The sequence below is a fragment of the Chelon labrosus genome (genome assembly GCF_963514085.1).
Source record: "Chelon labrosus genome assembly, chromosome: 20".
Lineage (NCBI taxonomy): Eukaryota > Metazoa > Chordata > Actinopteri > Mugiliformes > Mugilidae > Chelon > Chelon labrosus.
The window spans coordinates 17,278,325-17,298,198 of NC_140353.1; the positions used below are offsets into that span (position 1 = coordinate 17,278,325).

The window sequence follows — 19,874 nt, forward strand, 5'->3', positions numbered from 1 at the left end:
CTTTAAAAACTAACTGGGAAATAAATGAACTTTTTATTATTGCATTGTTTATTGACAAACAGCTAAAAATAACTACTGTCTGGGAACAAAACTGAATTCTAATATAATAATCTGTAGTAAAAAAAAAAAAAAAAAAAAAGGGAGGAGTGTTAGGTCTTTGTGTTTCTTCTCTGATTTCAAAATTTCAACGGTTTTATTTTTGGGGAAAATGCGTTATATCCCAGGACACTTGAAGGCGTTATTTCTCCTCGTGTGTCCCAGACAGTGATGTATGATGGGTGTGAAGACAGGTCCCTCCTCAGATCCTCCCACCGTCCAGTATGCTGGCTGATGACATCACGGCTTTAAATATTCCCGTAGCTTCTTTGCAGCAGCCTCCTCCTCCTCCTCCTCATCATCACCCTCACCACTCAACCGGCGGAGAGAGAGCCTCGCGGTCCGGAGATGGTTTTGTAGCCTAGCTTAGCTCCCAGTGACAGAGCCACATCCAAACAACCGCATCTGCGAGTAGACACCGCTTCTGTTTGCTCACGGCACCCGGTCCTCCTCCTCCTCCTCCTCCTCGGGGAGAACACAAAAGCGCCTTTTGGGCTTCAGGAACAAAAAAAAACAAAACAAAAAAAACGTGTGGAGTTGAGTCGGGCGTGGTAGCGAGAGGAAAAAAAAAAACTCATCTTTGTCAGAATAAAAACTTCAAAGCAGCACTACACAATGTCGCTGTCGGTACCGCAGAACGGAGTAAAGGCGGACAGCGAGCCCGTTATCGAGCTGTTTGTGAAGGTAAGACCGCAGCACAAGTCGCCTGGGAGGACATTTTTTTGGGGGGGACACTTTTACCAAACCAGCACAGTGTCTTGATAAACGCTTTATATCTGTATCTGGGAGCGAATAACGCCCGCTATTCTTACCGTTAATTAACTTTAGCTAGCTAAATCTTAGAAGCTAGCGGTATGTTGGCGTTTTACACTTTTGTTTCAACTTCTAGAAACGCTTCAGGAAGGTTTTCTGCCGCTTTTGAGTGTAATTTTGCGGGGTTTTGGTCCCTCTTTTCCACCGTGGCCATGTGGAGCCCGCAGTAGTGTCACAAACAGGGCGGATGCAGCCTTTCTCCCACCAGGCTGCCATGCTCAACACTGGGCGCTAATTCGATAACAAAAGCTCTGGAGTTGCGTTGGCCATTAATAAGAGCCGATTGGACAATGCTTGCTGCAGTTGCGTTTTTACGCTCGCAAGTTGACAGACCCAGTGATGGCTTATATGTTCAGCCATTAACGGATTCAGGACCTAAACCAGTCATTTGCTGTATCTACTGTATGCTGCATGCATTTGTCACTAGTGGTGCATTTGCTGCTCTGTGTAATATCATCGCTGCCATTGTTCATCTCATTTAGTTTAGATAATAGAAAGCTGGGTGGATGGTGTTCACATGCATCATCGCTTGCCACTTCAATAGGTACACTGTTGAAAGCTAATCCACTAAATCCCTCTTTATGAGTGTTCAGTTCATGTTGAAACAGCGTCAGAAAGGTGGTAACTCAACTGGATGATCAGTTTGGAGGACGTAGTTGTGTGCTGTTGAACTGGACTTGGAAGTGTGTCTCTTATTCAGCCTAGCCCGCTTATTGAAATGGGTTGTTTTGTCAAAGTAATAGGAGCATGTGTGGGTATAATACAACTTAATAGTGGTACAAACCACAGCCTCCGTGATGAAAACAGCTACTATAACTGAAGCTATTTTCTGATTTCGACTGTCTGTACCCCAAAAACTGCATTCGTGCCTCTCTGTCATTAGTTAAGCATGATGATGATGATGATGATGGTGGGTGGCTGTGAACGGCTGTTCTCTTTCTTCAGCCTGTTGATTCCCAGAGCGGGAAAATGGCTTTGGAAAGAAAAGGGGGAGAGACCCACACTGGGACAGGGGGGCTGGGGTAGTGGGAGGAGGCGGTGTGGTCCTGAGTCGACTGGGAGAAGTTGTGTGTGGTATCGACCAGAGTAGCTGTGATTGTGTTTTTTTTATTATTTATTTATTTATTTAAAAAAGCTATGTAATTACTTTTGTGAAAGCTATTCTACATTATTTAAATTTGATCACACAAGTTTTCCAGATTGTTTGTATTGTTCCAGCTGCCTCTTCAAAGAGAAGCCTTTTAGAAGAGGGGTGCTGAGCAACAGGCCCCTCAGTAAAAAGGCAGAACAGATGGGAACAAACTAGCCCACAACGTTTCAATAACTACCTTTCACAGTCTACGGGAGAGGTTACATCATCCTGAGGCCTGGAAGGTTTACAGTCCTGGCCAGCTCTTCCCCCTCAACCCCTCCCTTGTTGCACTGTGCAGCCAGAAGTTTCTGTCTTTGTGCGTTTTCTCGAAATGTCTGCGTGGACGTGTGACAGCCTTTCGTTTTACGCCGGGCTCTCGCGGCTCTCGGTTATGTACCAGCGTCTGACATGTCCACATCTATTATTGATGCCGTTGTTCTCACTCTGCTGCCTTAAACACAGTCACGGGAGACAATGGGAGGCATGCAGGTTGCCATAGGTGCACTGCTGTGAGCCGGACCTCTGGGAACAGTTGATAACAAACTGTGTGTGCTCTCCACACACAGCGGTGTCAGATCCGTTAGGGAACTGCCACATATCAAAGCTGACTAATTACTCTTCCAGAACACGAGTTGCCAAATTGCTGTTTGTGTGGTGTAAGCAGAGGCAGCGATGTTTACCCATTAGAAGTAGCTGACTGCCTCAGTTTAGAGATACTTTGATGATCTTGCAACTTATCTACCTATCCTGTTTATAGCAACTGTTGTCACTTTTCCATGGGAACACTTGACATTGCGGTCATCGTAGAGGGTGTGGACATGAGGCTCATAATTGTCTGTTTTTTTATTGCTCTTGGGTGCATGTGAGCTTGTTATAATGACTTAGTAAAAAGGAGGATCGACCCTTGACCACAGCACAGCACAGCTCAGCAGATTAGCTGTTGTTTTTGACGGTGTGCTGTGAAGGGTGATGTCCAAGCATCCATCCACATCAGCAAATTTAAGTGGTAATATGAAATAGATATAGTTATGAGCCAAGACATGCATTTCTCTAACATAACGCTGAAAATGAGAAAAAGAAGGGAAGCACCTTGTAGTTCTGTTCTTTGTCTTTATATAAGAGCTTTCCCCTTCTAAATCATGGTCCACTCTGTTGGTAACAGCTCTAGGTAACTGAATTAGAATTTGATTGGTGATTTTCTTGAAAGCCATTCTGACTTTAGTTAAGTGGCTGGCTTGTGTTACTACTCAAAGATGGTGAAGAAGATTCAATATTGTTTATGTGCATAATGATCTTCGGTGGATCCTCACACATTGCCATGTTTTTATTCAGTTTTTCACACCTTTACAAAGATCCCCTGAATTATTCAGGATAGGCACGCAAGTGACTCATTCCAGTACGACCTGACTGTATGACGGGGAGCAGAATATTGATGAGTTAAGTGAAACAGTCGGGCTTTATCTCTGCTTGTGTATGCTGGCTCAAAGTGTGTCAGGGTCACAGGACTGGTTGCAAAGCCTTCTGCTGCCTCCAGACTTCTGCGCTCTTGCCAGCAGGCAGCAGAGTCGGTAAACATGCTTAAGAAGAGCTTTTTAAGTCTGGATGGCACAAGAGCCCATCTGTGTTTGTGTACGTCCTTCACGACAGTCCCATGGGAACAGTGGAGATGGAAGTGGCAACATGCCAGAGAGAGCCCTCCAGAGCCCTCAGATTTAAGTTCACGGATACGGTTCATGTCCCACACTTTAAACTCCGAGTAGGCATAAATATTCTGCTCTTTGAAGTTTATTCAAAAAGCCTTGGAAAGAGCTGCTCGTGTCCTGTTGTGCTATCAGTTATGACATGTGACATGCAGATATTATGCCTTGTGATGTGTTGATTTTTATAGAAACACAATGACCTTTTTCAGCATTTACTGTGCTACAGATAATGCTGCTGCATGAAATTACGGGGCCATGTGTGGCTTGTATAGATTTTAACAGCAGTTGCGCAGTTGACCCCAAGCTGTGACCTTTGGTGGAGAACGGTAATTATACAACCATTAAACTGACTTAATTTCAGACACAATTTCTCCGTTGTTTGCCTGTTTTTTCCATCTTAAAATAAACAGCTCCTCTCTCCCTTGAGTGGTATTCTGGGAACCTGAGTGTAATTTTTTTTTTTTATTATAGAAAAATCAATAGAGCGGTTTATTCTCCGCAAGTATATATTGATGCAGCAGTCGACATTTTGAGTTAGGGTACAAAGATTAATGGCTTGTTGCTGTTGTAGAGTGCTGAGCTTTCGGTGTGGGCTGAATGTGCTTCTGCAGCACCTTGCCTGTCACTGATTCTTCTTTGTAACTGTCTGGTCGAGTGACTCTCTGGCCTCCGGCCTAATCGATCTGGCAGTGTGTTATCACAGCAATTTGAAGAGGGGATTTGCCATCATTTGTTGCATTATTATATGACTGAGGCTAGTTAATGTTCATGTAACTAGAATGTAACCTGGATTGTTGCAACACTTGCGTCCACAGTCCTAGTTATGCCTCTGAACAAGTGCCCCCGTCATAAAATCCTGTTGTGCTAATATATCCACAGTAAAATCTTAATTCAAACCATTAGGAGGAGGAAGCGATTGTCTTGTTTGTGCTGCCCAGCCAGGAAGCTGATAGCTAATAGAGCATTTTCCTATGAACTCAAAGACAGGAAGTGAGGCCAGCCTAGAGCAACATAGACTGGACTTTGAAGAATGGCGCCTACCAAAAAGTCTTGAATCGGTGTGTGTTACTTGTTATCTAATAAGGCTGTAAAAGCTACTCCGGCAATCCCACCCCACCGGATCAGGATACGGAGGAAAAGTGAACCTCTAACTCCACCTCTCTGTTGAATCATCTTTGCTGTCATAGGTGCGTGACCCCTTAAATGAGGAGAATCTCCCCTGCCCGCTACACGTGTAACTCGATCAGTCTCAACATGAGCTAGTCTGCTTGTGTTTCACATGCTGTTCTTCATATCCGAGCCTGCTGAAGGACCCAAGGCGTAGTGTTTGAACATGAAGGATAGAGTGACGAGGGGCTTCTTTCTTGGCTCATCTCTCCATCAAGTTGCACACTGCTTCAGGTGTCCAAGTTCGCCATCAAGGCTTTCTGTGTCATTGAAGCCCTGGCATAAGAAGGCTGATGGAGCACTTCACTTGGTAATGTTAAGATCCCAGTCACAGTTAGTATGAAAAGACTAATTCAGTTGAATATTTTCTAAACAATATAATACTGGAACTATTTTTCAATGACAGCAAAAGATAAGAAGTCAAATAAAATACAGTACTTAAGTCTTGTGTGTGTGTGCCACACTTGCTGTGCTTTATAAATATAGAGTATACAGTCATGCAAACTGAAAGCCTTGTTCATGATCTCTTCACGTGTTTTGCATGTTTCATTTTTGCCTGTCAGTACCAGACTGGCATGCAACTCACTGGCAGGTCAGACAGGACGCTCTGTCTGCCCAGAACGACTGATGAGGCCAGTGTCTGTGTGGCCATGGCGCAGGCTTGTGTTGCCATGCACATATCTGACTTGTATGGTAATGGCATGCTGACATTGTGGGTGGTTCACAGCTGTCCAGACGAGACATTTGTTCTCAGGGAATTGCGACATTGTTCAGGGTTCCACCGAATCATGTTGCACAATGGAAATTTAGTTTTGAATATGTTTGAGCTACTTTTGGGTCAGGTTTCGTTGGAAAGGAACAGACATTTGGGTTTTATATGTGCGGCTGAGCAAGTGTAAGTGCATGCATCTGTGTGGGGGTCTGTGAATATGTACGTGGGTGGAGAGGTGGAGCTGGGGCCGACTTCAGTATCCAGCTTGCTGTTAGTATTAGACTCTTGAAACAACAACCCCAGCAGAGGGACGACTGTTGGTTCATGCTGTTCTCCCACATGGCTGTCTGTTTGTTTTTCCGTCATTGTGGATCTGTATTACTCATCACCAACACTCATGCTGTGACTCCAGAAGTTTGAACTGGTTGTTATCTCTTCTACACCGAGGCTAAATGCAGTGGTTATTATTGACTTAGCTTACATCATTGCCATAGCATAGTTATACAGTAAGCCTCTTTTTAGATGCCAGTTGCCAACTTTCCATGGAATCTGATGGCTGTGGTGCAGCAGTCCAGTGCTCCAGCACAGTAGGCCTGTGTCTGCCTGGAAGTCTTAAGGTTTCCACTGAGTGATGTCAGCCTGAGTCAGAGCCACACCAAGGATGTGATGGGGTTTCCATGTTCCAGCAAAATCTGACTCCTCTGTACACTCACCCTTGTGACCGTGTGGTCTGAGCTCTCATCACCCACCCCGTCTGCGTTGAGTCATTCAGGCACAGAAGCCAAACTTAAATCCGTTTTTTGTTTTTTGACGATAATTTACCGAAAGCCCTTCAGTATTAAGTACTGAAAGGTGGCTTCAGTTGTCTGGTTGAAATAGCTGCTTGTCTGATTTTTGTATGTACAACTATGCCATCAAACGTCCTAAAACATTTGCTTGTGTAAATTAAACATAAAGCTTTGTCTACTTGCAATCCCTCGTCACAGATATTAGAAATCTGTTCCTTACCAGCTTTAATATGTACATATTTGACCTTGTTTCATTTTTGAATATATTTTTTAAAGCATGGAAAAGATTTAAAACAGATTTTGTTGTTAAGATCTCGGACAAGGCTTTCTATAGCAGAGACTTTTTGTCTTCTCTGTCATTACACACACACATTTTGTCTGTCAGGTTGCAGCTTCTCCATGAGTTTGCAGCAATCTACCAACATGGCTCACTTGTTAAAATAGTTGCCATTTTTTTCTGTAATAGTTTTCATATTGTACTTTGTCCTGTTCAGATGGTTTGTTTTTAACGTACTGTCTTTGTCTTCAAGGCTAAATTCAAGAAAAAATCATTTTATTTTCTATGGACATGTAATGTGTTAGCATCTTAAAAGATGTGTCTGCTTTGACAGGGCTTCATGCATGTTGGGTTCCTTACATTTACAGTATGTTGCCACGTGCCTGGTCTTGTAACATGCCTTTTAAGCAAGGCACTGAAGATATATCGGTGCATGGAAAAACAAAATAGGTTTGAGGTCATTTAGAAACACTGGCATCATTAAATAACGTAGTTCGTTTACCAGAGGGTACTGACATTTTTTTTTTCTCCTTTTATTATTAAATGTATATGGTTTCCAAATACGAGTATTGGCCTCAAAAATATATTATGGGTGGGCTGTGACGCAGAGCTGTGGCTGACCCTCACCTTTAATCCCAACATTAGAGCAGAACTTATTGAAACCTCTTTAACCTGTTTCAGTGTACTCACCAAAACACTGTATGCTGACAGACTACGTTTAAAAAGCATATAGTTTAGTTACTCTTCAATCTAGCTCCGTTATTACCCCAGACCAGCCTGTGTACTTGTCCAGCAAATAGGGCGAGGTGTTGCCATGACGTTACCACAGCTGCCCACTCTCCAACGGACATTCCTGCTGTGTGTCAGAGCAGGAGGAGGAAAGCTGCGGCGCTTGTTACATCGCCAGTTCCTTATTCGGTCAAGTGTGGCTTGAACTTACTGAGCAGCCCAACCAATTTAGAATATGAAGTGTGTTGGGGAGGGGAAGGCAAGGCCCGCCATGTTACTAAAATTAGGCTGTGAGCAGAGACTGTGAGGACTGTGCCCAGCGTGAACAAGACCCATTGTCCCTGTCTGCTGACTATTTCAATAGTGATATCACATCATCCCTAAAAACATGATGACTCTTCAATCCCCGAGAAAGTGGGCGGTGGTTGAAAACGTCCAGTGTTTTACTGTCTTTCTTGTAAAATGTTATAGGAGTGAACTTGAGGAAGTCATAATGTTCAATATAATTGCTTAAGGCCTTGACTCACGCTCATCGCTGTTGAGATTTTTGGGCCTTTACATCATTGGCTGGATGATTAAAGGGGAAGTGATAAGAGGTATGACCTCACTGTTTTGGAGAAGACATGTTGTGTTTGACTGCCGTCATGGCTGACTGGCTGTCATTGTACTGTTGCTGGGCCTCACTGTCCTGGACATCATTTCTCAGATAACATCCGACTTGAACATGACACACGTCCTCCACTGGGCAGCTGTGTGTGCTTGGCATTAAATAAACAAGAATCTGTTGACTCAACTATCCCCATTGAGCTTAATAAAGCTTGAGTCTGTTAGCAGCTGTCAACTGTTGCTGCTCCTGTGGCTCAGACACCGTTACAGGCATCAGGTTGAAATCGCTTTACGAATCTGTGTGAAAGATGGTGTGAGCGTCCTATTTAACACGGCAGTTCCAAGTGCGTGGCCTGCTGTTTGCCTCCTAAGTGTTGCTGAGAAAGCTACTTGTATTTGGGAATTACTTTGTGTACTTCTTGGTAAATATGCATCCTTTTCAATTTAATTTGTTTTTGCCTTTTAAGGCCGTGCTCTGTCATAATTTTTCCCCTCACTTGTGTGTTTTATTGGGGTGTTGTTGTTTTTTCTCCCCTTGCCCACTGATGACGTGTCTAAAACTCTACAAAACAAAAAGTGCTTTGTGTTGAAGCTTTACAGAGGCTTCTCCAGAAGCCCTTTTCTGAATGTCAAACTATTTACAGTGGCCTTCTGGAAACTGTTAGTTGGCTGAAAGAAGACAATGTTTGCGGGACTTTCCTGAAACTCTTCCAACTTGTCTGTGAAGGTTTAAGACCATAAGACCATAATCTTAACATACACATCAGGATGGATTTTCAAAATTTCTGTGGATCCACAGAAGACATTCTCGAGGGGAGTTAACGATTCTGGTGCTACTAATAAATGCTATCCAGACAGTTCTTACTGAATATCTCTTCAGTTAGGTCCACACAGTAAAATGGGGGGTAGCTGCTGTTCCTTTAGTGCTCAGCGGAAATGCAGCCCCACCAGCATCATCTCTTAAACTAAACAAAGCACCCTCTTCGGCGGGAGTAACAGGACATTTCTGGAATAGTTTCTCCCTACTCTTGAAACGCCCAGCCCCCTCTGACTCACAGAGGGGCCCAGGAAAAGGGGAGAGGGATAAAGAGGGAGGAGGAGGAAGAAACAAGCAGTGTGCCAAAGAGCACACTCCCTCAGAAGCTTTCTATCTTTCCTCTTCCTCCCTCTTAAAGCATTCATTACCACTTGTTCTTCTTCATGTAGGTTAGCACTACATACGATCCCTAATTTCCTCTCTGTTTCCTGTGATATCTCTCTTTCTCGCCCTTTCTCTCCTAATGCAGCAGTTCTCTGCTGTCAGTGTCTTTTGGCAGAGAGCTGCAGTCTGCTCTGCTGCAGACTCCAGAGGGTAGGAATCCTGCCATGGCTCTGAGAACAGACTGAGAGAAAGAAAAGTGTGAAATGTCTTTCACAGCTGCCGTGGCCTTCTTCTCGGCCACTCGAGACCCAGAACTCAAATGAACTCGGCTTAATAGCAACTCAGTATGAGGTAGTACAGTAAACATCTAGTACAGATTATATTACTTCATTTGTGTTGCTTTTGTATCCATATAAACAGAGCACACTTCAAACTGTGTTCACCTGTGAAGTGGTAATCCCCTCCACCCCCGAGCTCTGCTTTCCATGTCATATGTTCTGTCTATTGCCATGGGAACTGTTGCTGTGCTGCGTTACCACCCTTTAGAACTGAATGGCTCTCTGTAGGTGAGTCACTGTGGGGAAAATGGAGTAATCATCCCATTGATGTCTTTCTGATCCCTTAAGAATCAACTAATGCTAGTCCAGGCTAGTTTTGGCCATGCACCATGATACCCCCAAGACTTCAGAGCTGAAGCTTTATTCTGGAATTGAATCATGTAATGTGAAAAGAGGACTTTCATTTGCTGAACAATGGCAGTGATCTAATCCAAGCTTTTCAGATATTGAATTCAGAGGAGGGGGAAAGGAGAGGGAGAGGACAGTTGCAGTACAATGGGAGCCAGCAGGCAGATCAAACAGAGCCATCCCACTGGGCGTCACGCAGAGGACAACAGCAGCCAGCCTGTCCACACCAGCGAGGAGCTGCTGGACTGGCTGAACTCTCTGAAACAAAGTCCTCTATTGAAGACTAATCAGAGAGGGCATCTCTGATATTAAACAAATACTTATTTAAGTCAAAATTGATTTGAATCTTTTTATCCAGTGCCCTTTGCCAGTCTGCGTGCAGCATTAGTGCAGCAGCGCAGTGGATATGTGTGAAACGTACTCGTGTATAGACACACCTTACTCCATCTCTGCAGCTGCCAAAACGAAGGGAAAGAACTGCAGTGAATAAGAAATGGACGACACAGGAGGCGCACCAAGGAGAAATGGCATTCAACCGTTTCAGAGAGGCTGTGCTACAGTAATACACTGAATGAAGAAGTGCATTCCAGAGCGCCAATACTTGAATGACCTCCACGCTAGACCTTGTGAATAGAAAGGCATACCTCAGCAGAATAGTATCCACAGAGTAAGGAGCACCTCAGTTTACACATTGGATGTGTGCTGGTGTTTAGAAAAAAAGTAAAATGACATTTTTCTTAGTGCACCAAGAACAATATCTGTTAAGTTTCACAATGATATGTCTCTTTGTCATGAGGCAGTAAAATGAAATTAAATCGGTGGTCTAACTGTTCACCACTCAACATAGCAGATATCATTAATATACTTGACAGAGCTGGTTTAATCAAATGAAATGTTTATTCTGCCTTCTTGTGTGGAAGACGGATGATATTTATCCCTACATGGCTGTCTCGAGCCCAGACAGGAATAATTGAAATGATTAGAGACACAAGGGAGAGCAGAGGACAAAGAGATGAATGGCTGCTGGAGAGAGAGAGGAGATATCTCTGATGGTTTCCAGCACCCTCGCATAGCTTTTCTGATTACTTTGAGAGGGAGAGGGAGACGGGACGTCATTGCTGTTCTTCACCTTCCATCCTTTTTGCAGGTTGATCAGACCTGTATGGCATCTTTTCTCAAGTTCAGATTAAAAAATGATCTTGATTTCCTCGCCTCAAAGCTCCCTCCTGCCTTTGGTGTGTAGCTGAGCGATGAGCGTTCGTCAGTAATTTGGAGGGCACACGCCACTTCCATTCCTCTAATTCCCTCCACTGCTCAGCCTTGTGTTTGTGCAGTCGAGCTAAAGAGGAAACAAGAGTCTTAATCACTCCATAAGTTTCCTGTTACTCTTAAGACAGTGGTGTGTGCCGATTAATGGAGGGGAAGTGAGCTCTAAGACAAGGGGTCGGTTCTCCACTCTTACCCTCCTACTTGAGGCTTTTTTCGAGGGCAGCCTGAAAGAGTCATTGTCTGAAACGAACCCTCTCTGGGTGAGTGCAGTAAAAACGCCCCGGGCTAAGGTTGTGCAACAGAGATGTGATCTCTGCCAAGATTATCAGGACCCTTTTCTGTTTCAGTCCAAACTATAAGCCAAGACCAGTCAGTTAAAGAAAACTGTTAAGATCTTTGTCTGCTGGATGTTTTTTTTAATATATTAAATATGGAACATTTCCATTTGTGTTTTGTGTACACAGCCACCAGGAGTGTCACCTGCAACACATTTCTGATAGTTAATCTATTCTTGTCTAACTCACTAACTGTTTGTTTATTTAAGGCGGGAAGTGATGGCGAGAGCATCGGGAACTGCCCCTTCTCCCAGAGGCTCTTCATGATACTGTGGCTTAAAGGAGTTGTCTTCAATGTCACCACTGTGGACCTCAAGAGGTGAGTCTTGCTCCCAGTCCATATCTTTTTTTTTTGTTTGTTAGTTTTTTTGTTTTATATTTCTTTTTTTTTTTTTTAAATGAATAAAAAATTCCATTTTAGCCTACCAGAGCTGTCCCGGGCGTTTCCACAATGGCTTCAGCCGCCCTATAACGCTTTGATCCAGCCCCACCTCTAACACGCTCACTGCTTCCCAACTGCTTATTTGGTTTTCCCATGACCCCTTTTCAGGCCGGAGAAAATCGGAGATAAATAAACACAGAGACTCTGGAGAAGCTATTTTAAGGTCCCTGACTCCGCTCACTTCCTGCCTACATTTTGGTGGGCAACGTGTTATTTTTTCTACCACTGGGATCAGAAAGCGGTGATCCTCTGCGATTTTAGTTTTCCTCCCAGATGCACATGTGGATTCCAGAAGCTTTTTACCCCAAACCCATGTTTTAGTCTGTGTGAGTCATCTAAATGCTCTTTAAATATTTTTCCACTTCTCAAACAAGGCAAGTGCCAGATTATTTTCAGCCATGTCCAATGGTCAGATGGCTGTTTTTTGTTTTTTTTTTCTATGGGTTTCCATCATCATCATGTGCGTCTGATGACTCAGAGTTTGAAGATGACTGACTCTTCGTTCCACAGCTCCTCCACATGGCAGCAGGTTCATCGCTGGACGTCTCATCCTCTTGGACAATTGCAGAGGTGTCCTCGATAAATGCTTTTCCTGTTTTATACAGGTCAAGGGAGGAAAGCCATGGCCATTTGACTAGTCGTTTGTTTTTCACGCATGCCTGCAAGTTCATGAAGAGTGCATAGGTTTGGGTATATTTGCATATTTTTTCCCTTGCATGCTGTGGGAGAAAGGGTTTACAGTAAGTTTAAAAAAAAAAAAAAAAAAAAAAATAGTGTGTGACGGGCCTGTTCAGACCTTGAATTAAGATTCAATCTGGGCAATTAATTCACAAGTGACCATCTTCAGGTACATGTGTTCAGACCTGGCATTAACATGCGTCTCCAGATCCGATATCAGTTTCACGCTCTGTATGCAAATAAACCCCGACATCATCTGGGGCTCAACAGAATATTTTAACAGCTGCTGTCTCTGATGGATGGCCACACACATTAAGTTATTATGGTGTGTGTTCACACCTGTCTTTTACATGATCAGCTCACCCAGACTGGATCTGAGCAGGCCCTTTAGCAGTGTCATGTACAGGGAACTGATTCTAGCTTTGCTTCCTTCATGCTGCATCTGTTATCTTGAGTGAACATGAAATGATTGTATTGCAAAAGCAGGTGTGTGCCATATAATTACGGCTGTTTTATTATACTATTCAAATGAAAGGGCCGTACATGTTGTAAAACTTATAGAAGGACATGAATGTTACTGCTGAAATCACATGTTTTTATGTTTCCTGAGTTTACATCTTCTCTTAGGTCAAGGCTGTCATGTTAATATTTGTTTCCGTGACTCTCAAGGCGTTTACTTACCCACCAATCAGTGGAATCAGTGGGCAACGCTACCTCTTCCCCTTCGCATGCCGAAGAGTTGGAGTCATTTCCCCTTTTGTGCCCTTAAATGGCTTGTCCCAAAACTCCCAAAAGAATTGTCAAAACAAAAACCTGGAGTCTCTGCGAATGGAGGTTGTTGCTTGTTATACTTACATTAGCTATCAGTCTTTCATCAGCCGTTGAGTCACTGCTGTGTGTTTTTGTAGTTTTTTTTTTTATACTGAAGAAATTAAAGCGTCTGGATTCTGTGGATTTCGCTAGTCAGTTGTGTTCACACTGCTCATTCAACACATGCTCATTTCTGTTTATGTGTGTCTGTGTCATCTGCCTGCCAGAGACATCTGGTACAAAATGTGCTGGTTTGAAGGCCGCAGAGAGAAGATGACACAAACACACTCATGGAGACGCACACAGACACAGTTAAAGACAGAGCAGCTCTATCTGGAGACTAAGGAAGGCTGGATAGCGCCAGAAAAAAGTGTATTTAAAGTGCAGAAGGTTGCCAACAGAACCACAGGATTTTCAAAAACTTTAACCTACTGCAGTGATACAACTATAAATTTCTTCACGTTTAATCAGACCATTTATGAATCCTTTACAATTCTTTCATAGCATATGTGGAGATGAAATCTACTTTCCCTTGCTCGTCTCAGGGCTGCTTCTGCTGTTACCAGTCCACTGATGTTTCTCCATTTCGTCTCCCAGGAAGCCTGCAGACCTCCAGAACCTGGCCCCCGGCACGCACCCTCCCTTCATCACCTTCAACGGCGAGGTCAGAACTGACGTCAACAAGATCGAAGAGTTTCTTGAGGATGTCCTCTGCCCGCCCAAGTGAGTGTTTTACCATCCCTGCGGTAACCGTTTGCCACACCTACAGTACATACACTGCATAACTGTCAGGGGCTTGGCTTTTAGAAGCGCTGCTGGCATATAATGAGGGGCAGAGTGCTTTTGTGGATGTAAATTTAGGCAAATGTTTACTTAAGGATGGCAATATTCTCTTTTCTCCATTAACACAAGCAAAGAGCAAAACCGACAAAATGTGTCGTGTGCTCAACACTAGCAGACTTCCTAGCCTGTCTCTGGCTCTCAGAAGTTAAAAAGTACATTTATTGGGGATTGGGGATTATTTTTGGCAGCGGATTACCACACATCGGTCCTCACTGACAGAAGATGAGTAGTTTTTGAGTTGAGGCATTAATGCTTATAGTTAACTTACAGTACATTAATGCAGATAGAAATTCATACGTATGTGTTGTGTGCAGGTACATCAAGCTGGGCGCAAGACATCCTGAGTCAAACACAGCTGGTATGGACATCTTTGCCAAGTTTTCTGCATTCATCAAGAACTCCAAACCAGATGCTAATGAGGGTAAGATATTTTTATCTGTCTTTTATATTTTCACACACGCACACACACACACACACACTGATAGGTCAGGTCTGGTTAAGAAGCATTTCTATTGTGTAGGGAGTACTCTCTGGTTGCTAGGCAACATCGGTAGCCCTGACCTGATTGGTGGAACACAGCTCTTTTGTTGAGCTGCCTCCTCCTGTCCTCTTGCTCCCCACCTCACCTGGAGCTTTCCTGAACCGCTCGGCTCACAATCTCATCCTCCCCGCTGACTCCTGCTATTTAATCCAAACCCTTTTAAGAGAAATGCCATATACCTGCACGTTCATGAAGAGTGCAATCATCATAACGGATAAGATTAATGGATTAGTATGAATCATATGTAGTCTGTTATATTCGGTATGAATTCTCTCACATCGTGAGTGGCCAAAATATGTGCTATTGTTAATATGTTTATAGAATCTAAAATAAAAATGATATCATGTTCTCCACCTTGGGAAAATATTGAACCATGAATATGGTCTGGATGTGAAAGCCAAGGCTATGTCAACAGAGTCAGGGGCTGAATCTCATAGTTCACTGATAAGTCCTGTCCAAAGTAACAGGTTAAGTCTACTGTTGAGCGACTGACTCTTGTGTACATTCATGTCATATTTTCTAACAATGGAATGAACTGTTAATGAATAATCTACAGATATATCGATGGATGTGGGCTTGGGACAAAGTATTACCTGTACCATCCAGTGAAGTCCTTTTTAAAAGGAGTGGTGGGGATTGGGTTTGTCAAAGACGGGGATTACAACAGCAGGCTTTTAATACAGTTGGTGTAATAAATTGTACAGGTGTTCAATATATGCATTTATACCAGCATATAGTACATCTCGCTCGATTAAATGCTGCCCCCATGTGGCGAAAGAGTATACATGCATAGCAGCTGCTACTCCTGAGTACATGAAACTGAAATGAAACTCATTTCAAGTCTTTTGTAATATGTCTTGTTCCTGTTTCCAGCTCTGGAGCGCGGGCTGCTGAAGACACTGCAGAAGCTGGATGAGTATCTTCGCTCACCGCTGCCTGACGAGATCGACCACAACAGCATCGAGGACATCAAGGTGTCCAACCGCAAATTCTTGGACGGAGAGGAAATGACCCTGGCTGACTGCAACCTGCTGCCCAAGCTGCACATAGTCAAGGTGAGCAAGTCGTTCACTCAGTCGCTGTCGTTTTAACTGTGGCGTCTTGGTATAACAGGCCACGCTCATGCTACCCACCCGCATTCGTTTTCACTTAATTACATAATTAGACGTCTTCGCAGGACGGTGTGGGAGAGTACAGAGGGTGCTGGACATAGATGTCCTCTCCTGTTGCACCTGCAAGTATGGGACAACCTTCAATTATTGTTAAATTGAGATGGTTGTTCCCAGAACAAATGAAAACACCTGTGTCTGTGTGCAGGGTGGATTTATAAATGAACCGTTGTTTTTAACTGCAGTTATTATCGCTATCTATCAATGCTATTGTTGCCTTTCGATTTTTAAGGAACTTAATACTTCTCAGTTCTCATAACTGTCTTTTTAAGCTTCTACTTCAGGATTGATATTTTCTTAATACCAGAGAGACTTTTATTGACTTGAGTCGGTAAAAGTGGGGAGCTGTGGGGTAATTGCTCCCCAGAGGCAGTAGCTCACTGCTCTGAGTGTACACATCACTGTGTGAATGAATGGATAGGTCAAATGCAGGAAAATAATTTTCCCATGTGGTATCAACACAGAATAAATTGTTATTTAAATGGGTCAAACTGCTCTTAAAACTAAAGAAAAAGGTAAATAATTATAAACTGTTAGGATGTGGACACACCAAACCGTCATCCAATAACTATCCGCAGCGAAGGCTGAACAGCCAATCAGTGATCTCTCTCTCTCTCCCTCGGATTCAAAATGCTGATAATGTCTGGAACGGTAGCAACAGGGGTCTAACTAGTGCCAGCAGTACAGGACACACAGGATAAATCAGGGCGACAGACGACCTGACACGGGAAAGAGGTCGCCCATCTGTTTGGTGTGTCTGCGCCCGTAGTTGTATGTTGTTGGGTATTGATTCATTTCAAGGTTCCTATTGGTGGTGCAACACAAACAGAAAAAGCCTCTTGAAAGTGTGTAGTTCTTGAAGTAGCTCCCCAGTCTGTAGTGGCACTAGAACTGTTTAATCCTAAAGCGCCTTTTGTAAGAACAAGATGAAGCTCCTCTTTACCAACAATGGTTCACTATTTAACAAGACAAAGAAAGCAACAATCACTCCAGATTAATAATGTGGAACTAAGGAATATTAGATTAGATTAGACACAACATGCCAGCAGAAGATCTATGTTTTGTCTGATCTAATGCAACGATACACAAACTGTAAACTTTTAGTGTTACCATGTGCTCCTGTGTGTTTGTATAGCTAATTTGGACAAAGTTGCAGCCTATGCTTATGATTCTCATCTACTCCTTCAGGTGGTGGCTAAGAAGTACAGAGGCTTCGACATCCCCAAAGAGATGACGGCCATCTGGAAGTACCTGAACAATGCCTACACACGCGAAGAGTTCACCAACACCTGCCCCAGCGACAAGGAGATCGAGATCGCCTACGCAGACGTAGCCAAGAGGCTGGTCAAATAAGTGACCACCTGTCTCCATCCCTCGCCTCCATAACGTCCCCATTTACACTCCCCCACACCTCCCCCTTCCTCAGCACCAGGACTGATGTGCTTATTCGCGAGAAAGAAAAAACTCTGGACTTCTTTTCCTTCTCTCCTCATCTAGACCGAACCCCAGTGCATGAACCCTTCTTCATCATTATTTCCCTCTGGTTTTTATGAAGGCCTCTTTAGTTGAATCTGCAAAGGTCACCCTGGTTCCACCTTTTTATCATTAACCGCTGTTGTTTTCCATTTGCCGATGAATGTTGAGATGTGATGGCGAGGCGATGAAGGAGCAGCCAGACGTGTGTATCAGTGCTTATCAATGTTGGGAGCCTCATCAGACGGGGGCTCTCTGACAAGTGACCTTCAAGCTGACTTTCTCTCTGTATGCAGGGGGACAGATCACAAGCTGTTATCTTTCTGTTGTCTAAGATTGAAATAACTATCTTGGTTTGCTATAAAATGACACTGAGAAGCTTTTTCTTTTTCTGTCTTTTGGCTTATTAAGAGATGTTGTAAACAGTGTTGAAGCTTCAGTGTTTTGTTTTTTTGGCTCAAGTATTTGACAAGTTGGTAATCCAAACCTGAGTGGTCGACATATCAAGTGAGAGCCGTTTTACTTTAATGTTGAGCTGTTAAAAATAAATCAAACTAATTGTAAGTGCAGGTAAAGCTACCTGATATCCATGCTCTGACTCCCTCATTGCCTCAAACAGGCAATAGTCTTGTAGCTCAGCTCAGTAGGATTGTAGGAAATGTCCTGTACCGTCTGCAGAAGCAACATCTCAGGAAAGATAAAATCTGAGGTCTAAAATATATTCAAGCGTATGTAGCTCACAGACATGTCGAAGGATGTATAGATTTCTGAAATGGCCTTTTTCTTATAAATCACCACATTGCCATAGAAAATGTTCATTTAAACAATGACATGCTGACTCATGTTTAACATGAAGGAACTCTTCACTTTGGTCTCTTCTGATTGTAGCGGTTGTTTGGATTAGACACCACGGACCAAAGCAAGGCACATTATTCTGGTCTCACTGTGGATTGGCTGTAAACTAGTGACGTCAAAGAGGCTCTTACTCTTTAACATACACGATGGAAGACCCTACTGTGCGGTCGAGCACCGGGAAAAGCGACACTAAAGATATTTATGAGAAAACCAACTGAGTAGCAATGGTTCAAATTCCACTTTCTCTTGTGTATGTAGGTCTATCTCCAAGGTAGCCGGTGTATGAAACGATACAGTAGCTCCAAAAAGTGCTTTAGTGCGGATAAAGCAAAATCCGTTTTGTTTTGTCCCATTTGCCATTTTTTTTTGTATTTGTTATGAAGCAAATCTGATTTAAAAAAAGAAAAAAAGGAATTGTAAATATTTGTTCTCATTGCAGAGGTTTCAATGTGTAAATTCAATGCATTTCATTTGAATTCTTAGGGGGATAAAAAAAAAAAAAATCAAAGAAAATCATGCCTGCTTGGATATGAAACCATCTCCTCTTTGCCTTACGTGTTTTCTCTCTGTGGATGTTTTGCAGGAAGGTTTTTTCATTAAACTACAACGTGATTGTGGCGTTGTACAAGGAATATATCCAAGCTATGTCAAGGCTTTTTCTTTTTTTTTTAACAATATTGACTGAATTGAAATAAACATCTATTTGGCACTCTGACTTGTGTTTTTGTTTTGGTCTTTTACAATAAGAGATTGGGTTGCCTCTCACATTCATATGCCACATTTCCACATTTTCCCATATGAATGTATTAACAGTGGGGAAAGACCTAACATCTAAGGTTTTATTTTAATTATACCAGTAGAGAAGAGAGTCTTTAACTTCCTTCAGTGTGAGAAATTCTCAACATTGGGCTCAGCTTTCTTCTTGTACCCAAAGCTTTTGACCACATGTTCTCTCTTCATGGCAGCTCCATTAGCTTAGGAAGTCCATGAGACTGAGTAAGGACCCTAAGCGTCTTGACTTTGGAGTTCCCTGCAACTTTGGAGTTAATAATGAAACACCTGCAAAAACATCAATGTTGTTTTTCCGTCATATGACCCCTGAGTAGAAGAAATTGTAATTCTGGCTCGGCTTCATCTCCTCCCAATGTGCTTGGAGGAGGAAACGAAATATAAAAAGGTCAAGAATCCATCAACACTGGATTAGAATACGGAACAAATATATTAGACTGGCATGTTTTAGCTTGTGGTCTTTATTTATTTTAAATAAAGTATGAATTTAAAAAAGGTCACTTAGCATCTGACAACCCAATCGCATGCATCCACTCACATATATACCAGCCAGGAGACAGACACATAAACATCACATCATTGTGGGCCCATCCCCGAACCAGTACTGAGCCACAATGCATTGGCTACCGGGTCATAAGTGATTCAGCAAAATCCCTTTAACAGTAAACATACAACAATCTAATCTAGTTGTCCAGTTATTACCCTGAACTTGAAACAACAAAATGTCTGTGCGGCACCTCACCTCACCACAAGGGGGAGCTCAGTGGTCAGGGTTTTTGAGCTGATACAGAGATTTCTTTCAGAGAAAAAGTCAACATTAGCA

General features: G+C 43.0%; 1 protein-coding gene across 1 annotated transcript; it reads left to right on the plus strand.

Annotated features, from left to right (window-relative positions):
* The first annotated feature begins 358 nt into the window (after window positions 1–358).
* clic4 (chloride intracellular channel 4) lies at window positions 359–18,971 on the plus strand. The gene is made up of 6 exons (XM_084569695.1): window positions 359–780; window positions 11,661–11,770; window positions 13,979–14,104; window positions 14,539–14,645; window positions 15,639–15,820; window positions 17,123–18,971. Exons 1-6 carry the CDS (start codon window positions 712–714, stop codon window positions 17,285–17,287), a joined length of 759 nt encoding a protein of 252 aa, XP_084425821.1. The 5' UTR covers window positions 359–711; the 3' UTR covers window positions 17,288–18,971.
* The last annotated feature ends 903 nt before the right edge of the window (window positions 18,972–19,874 follow it).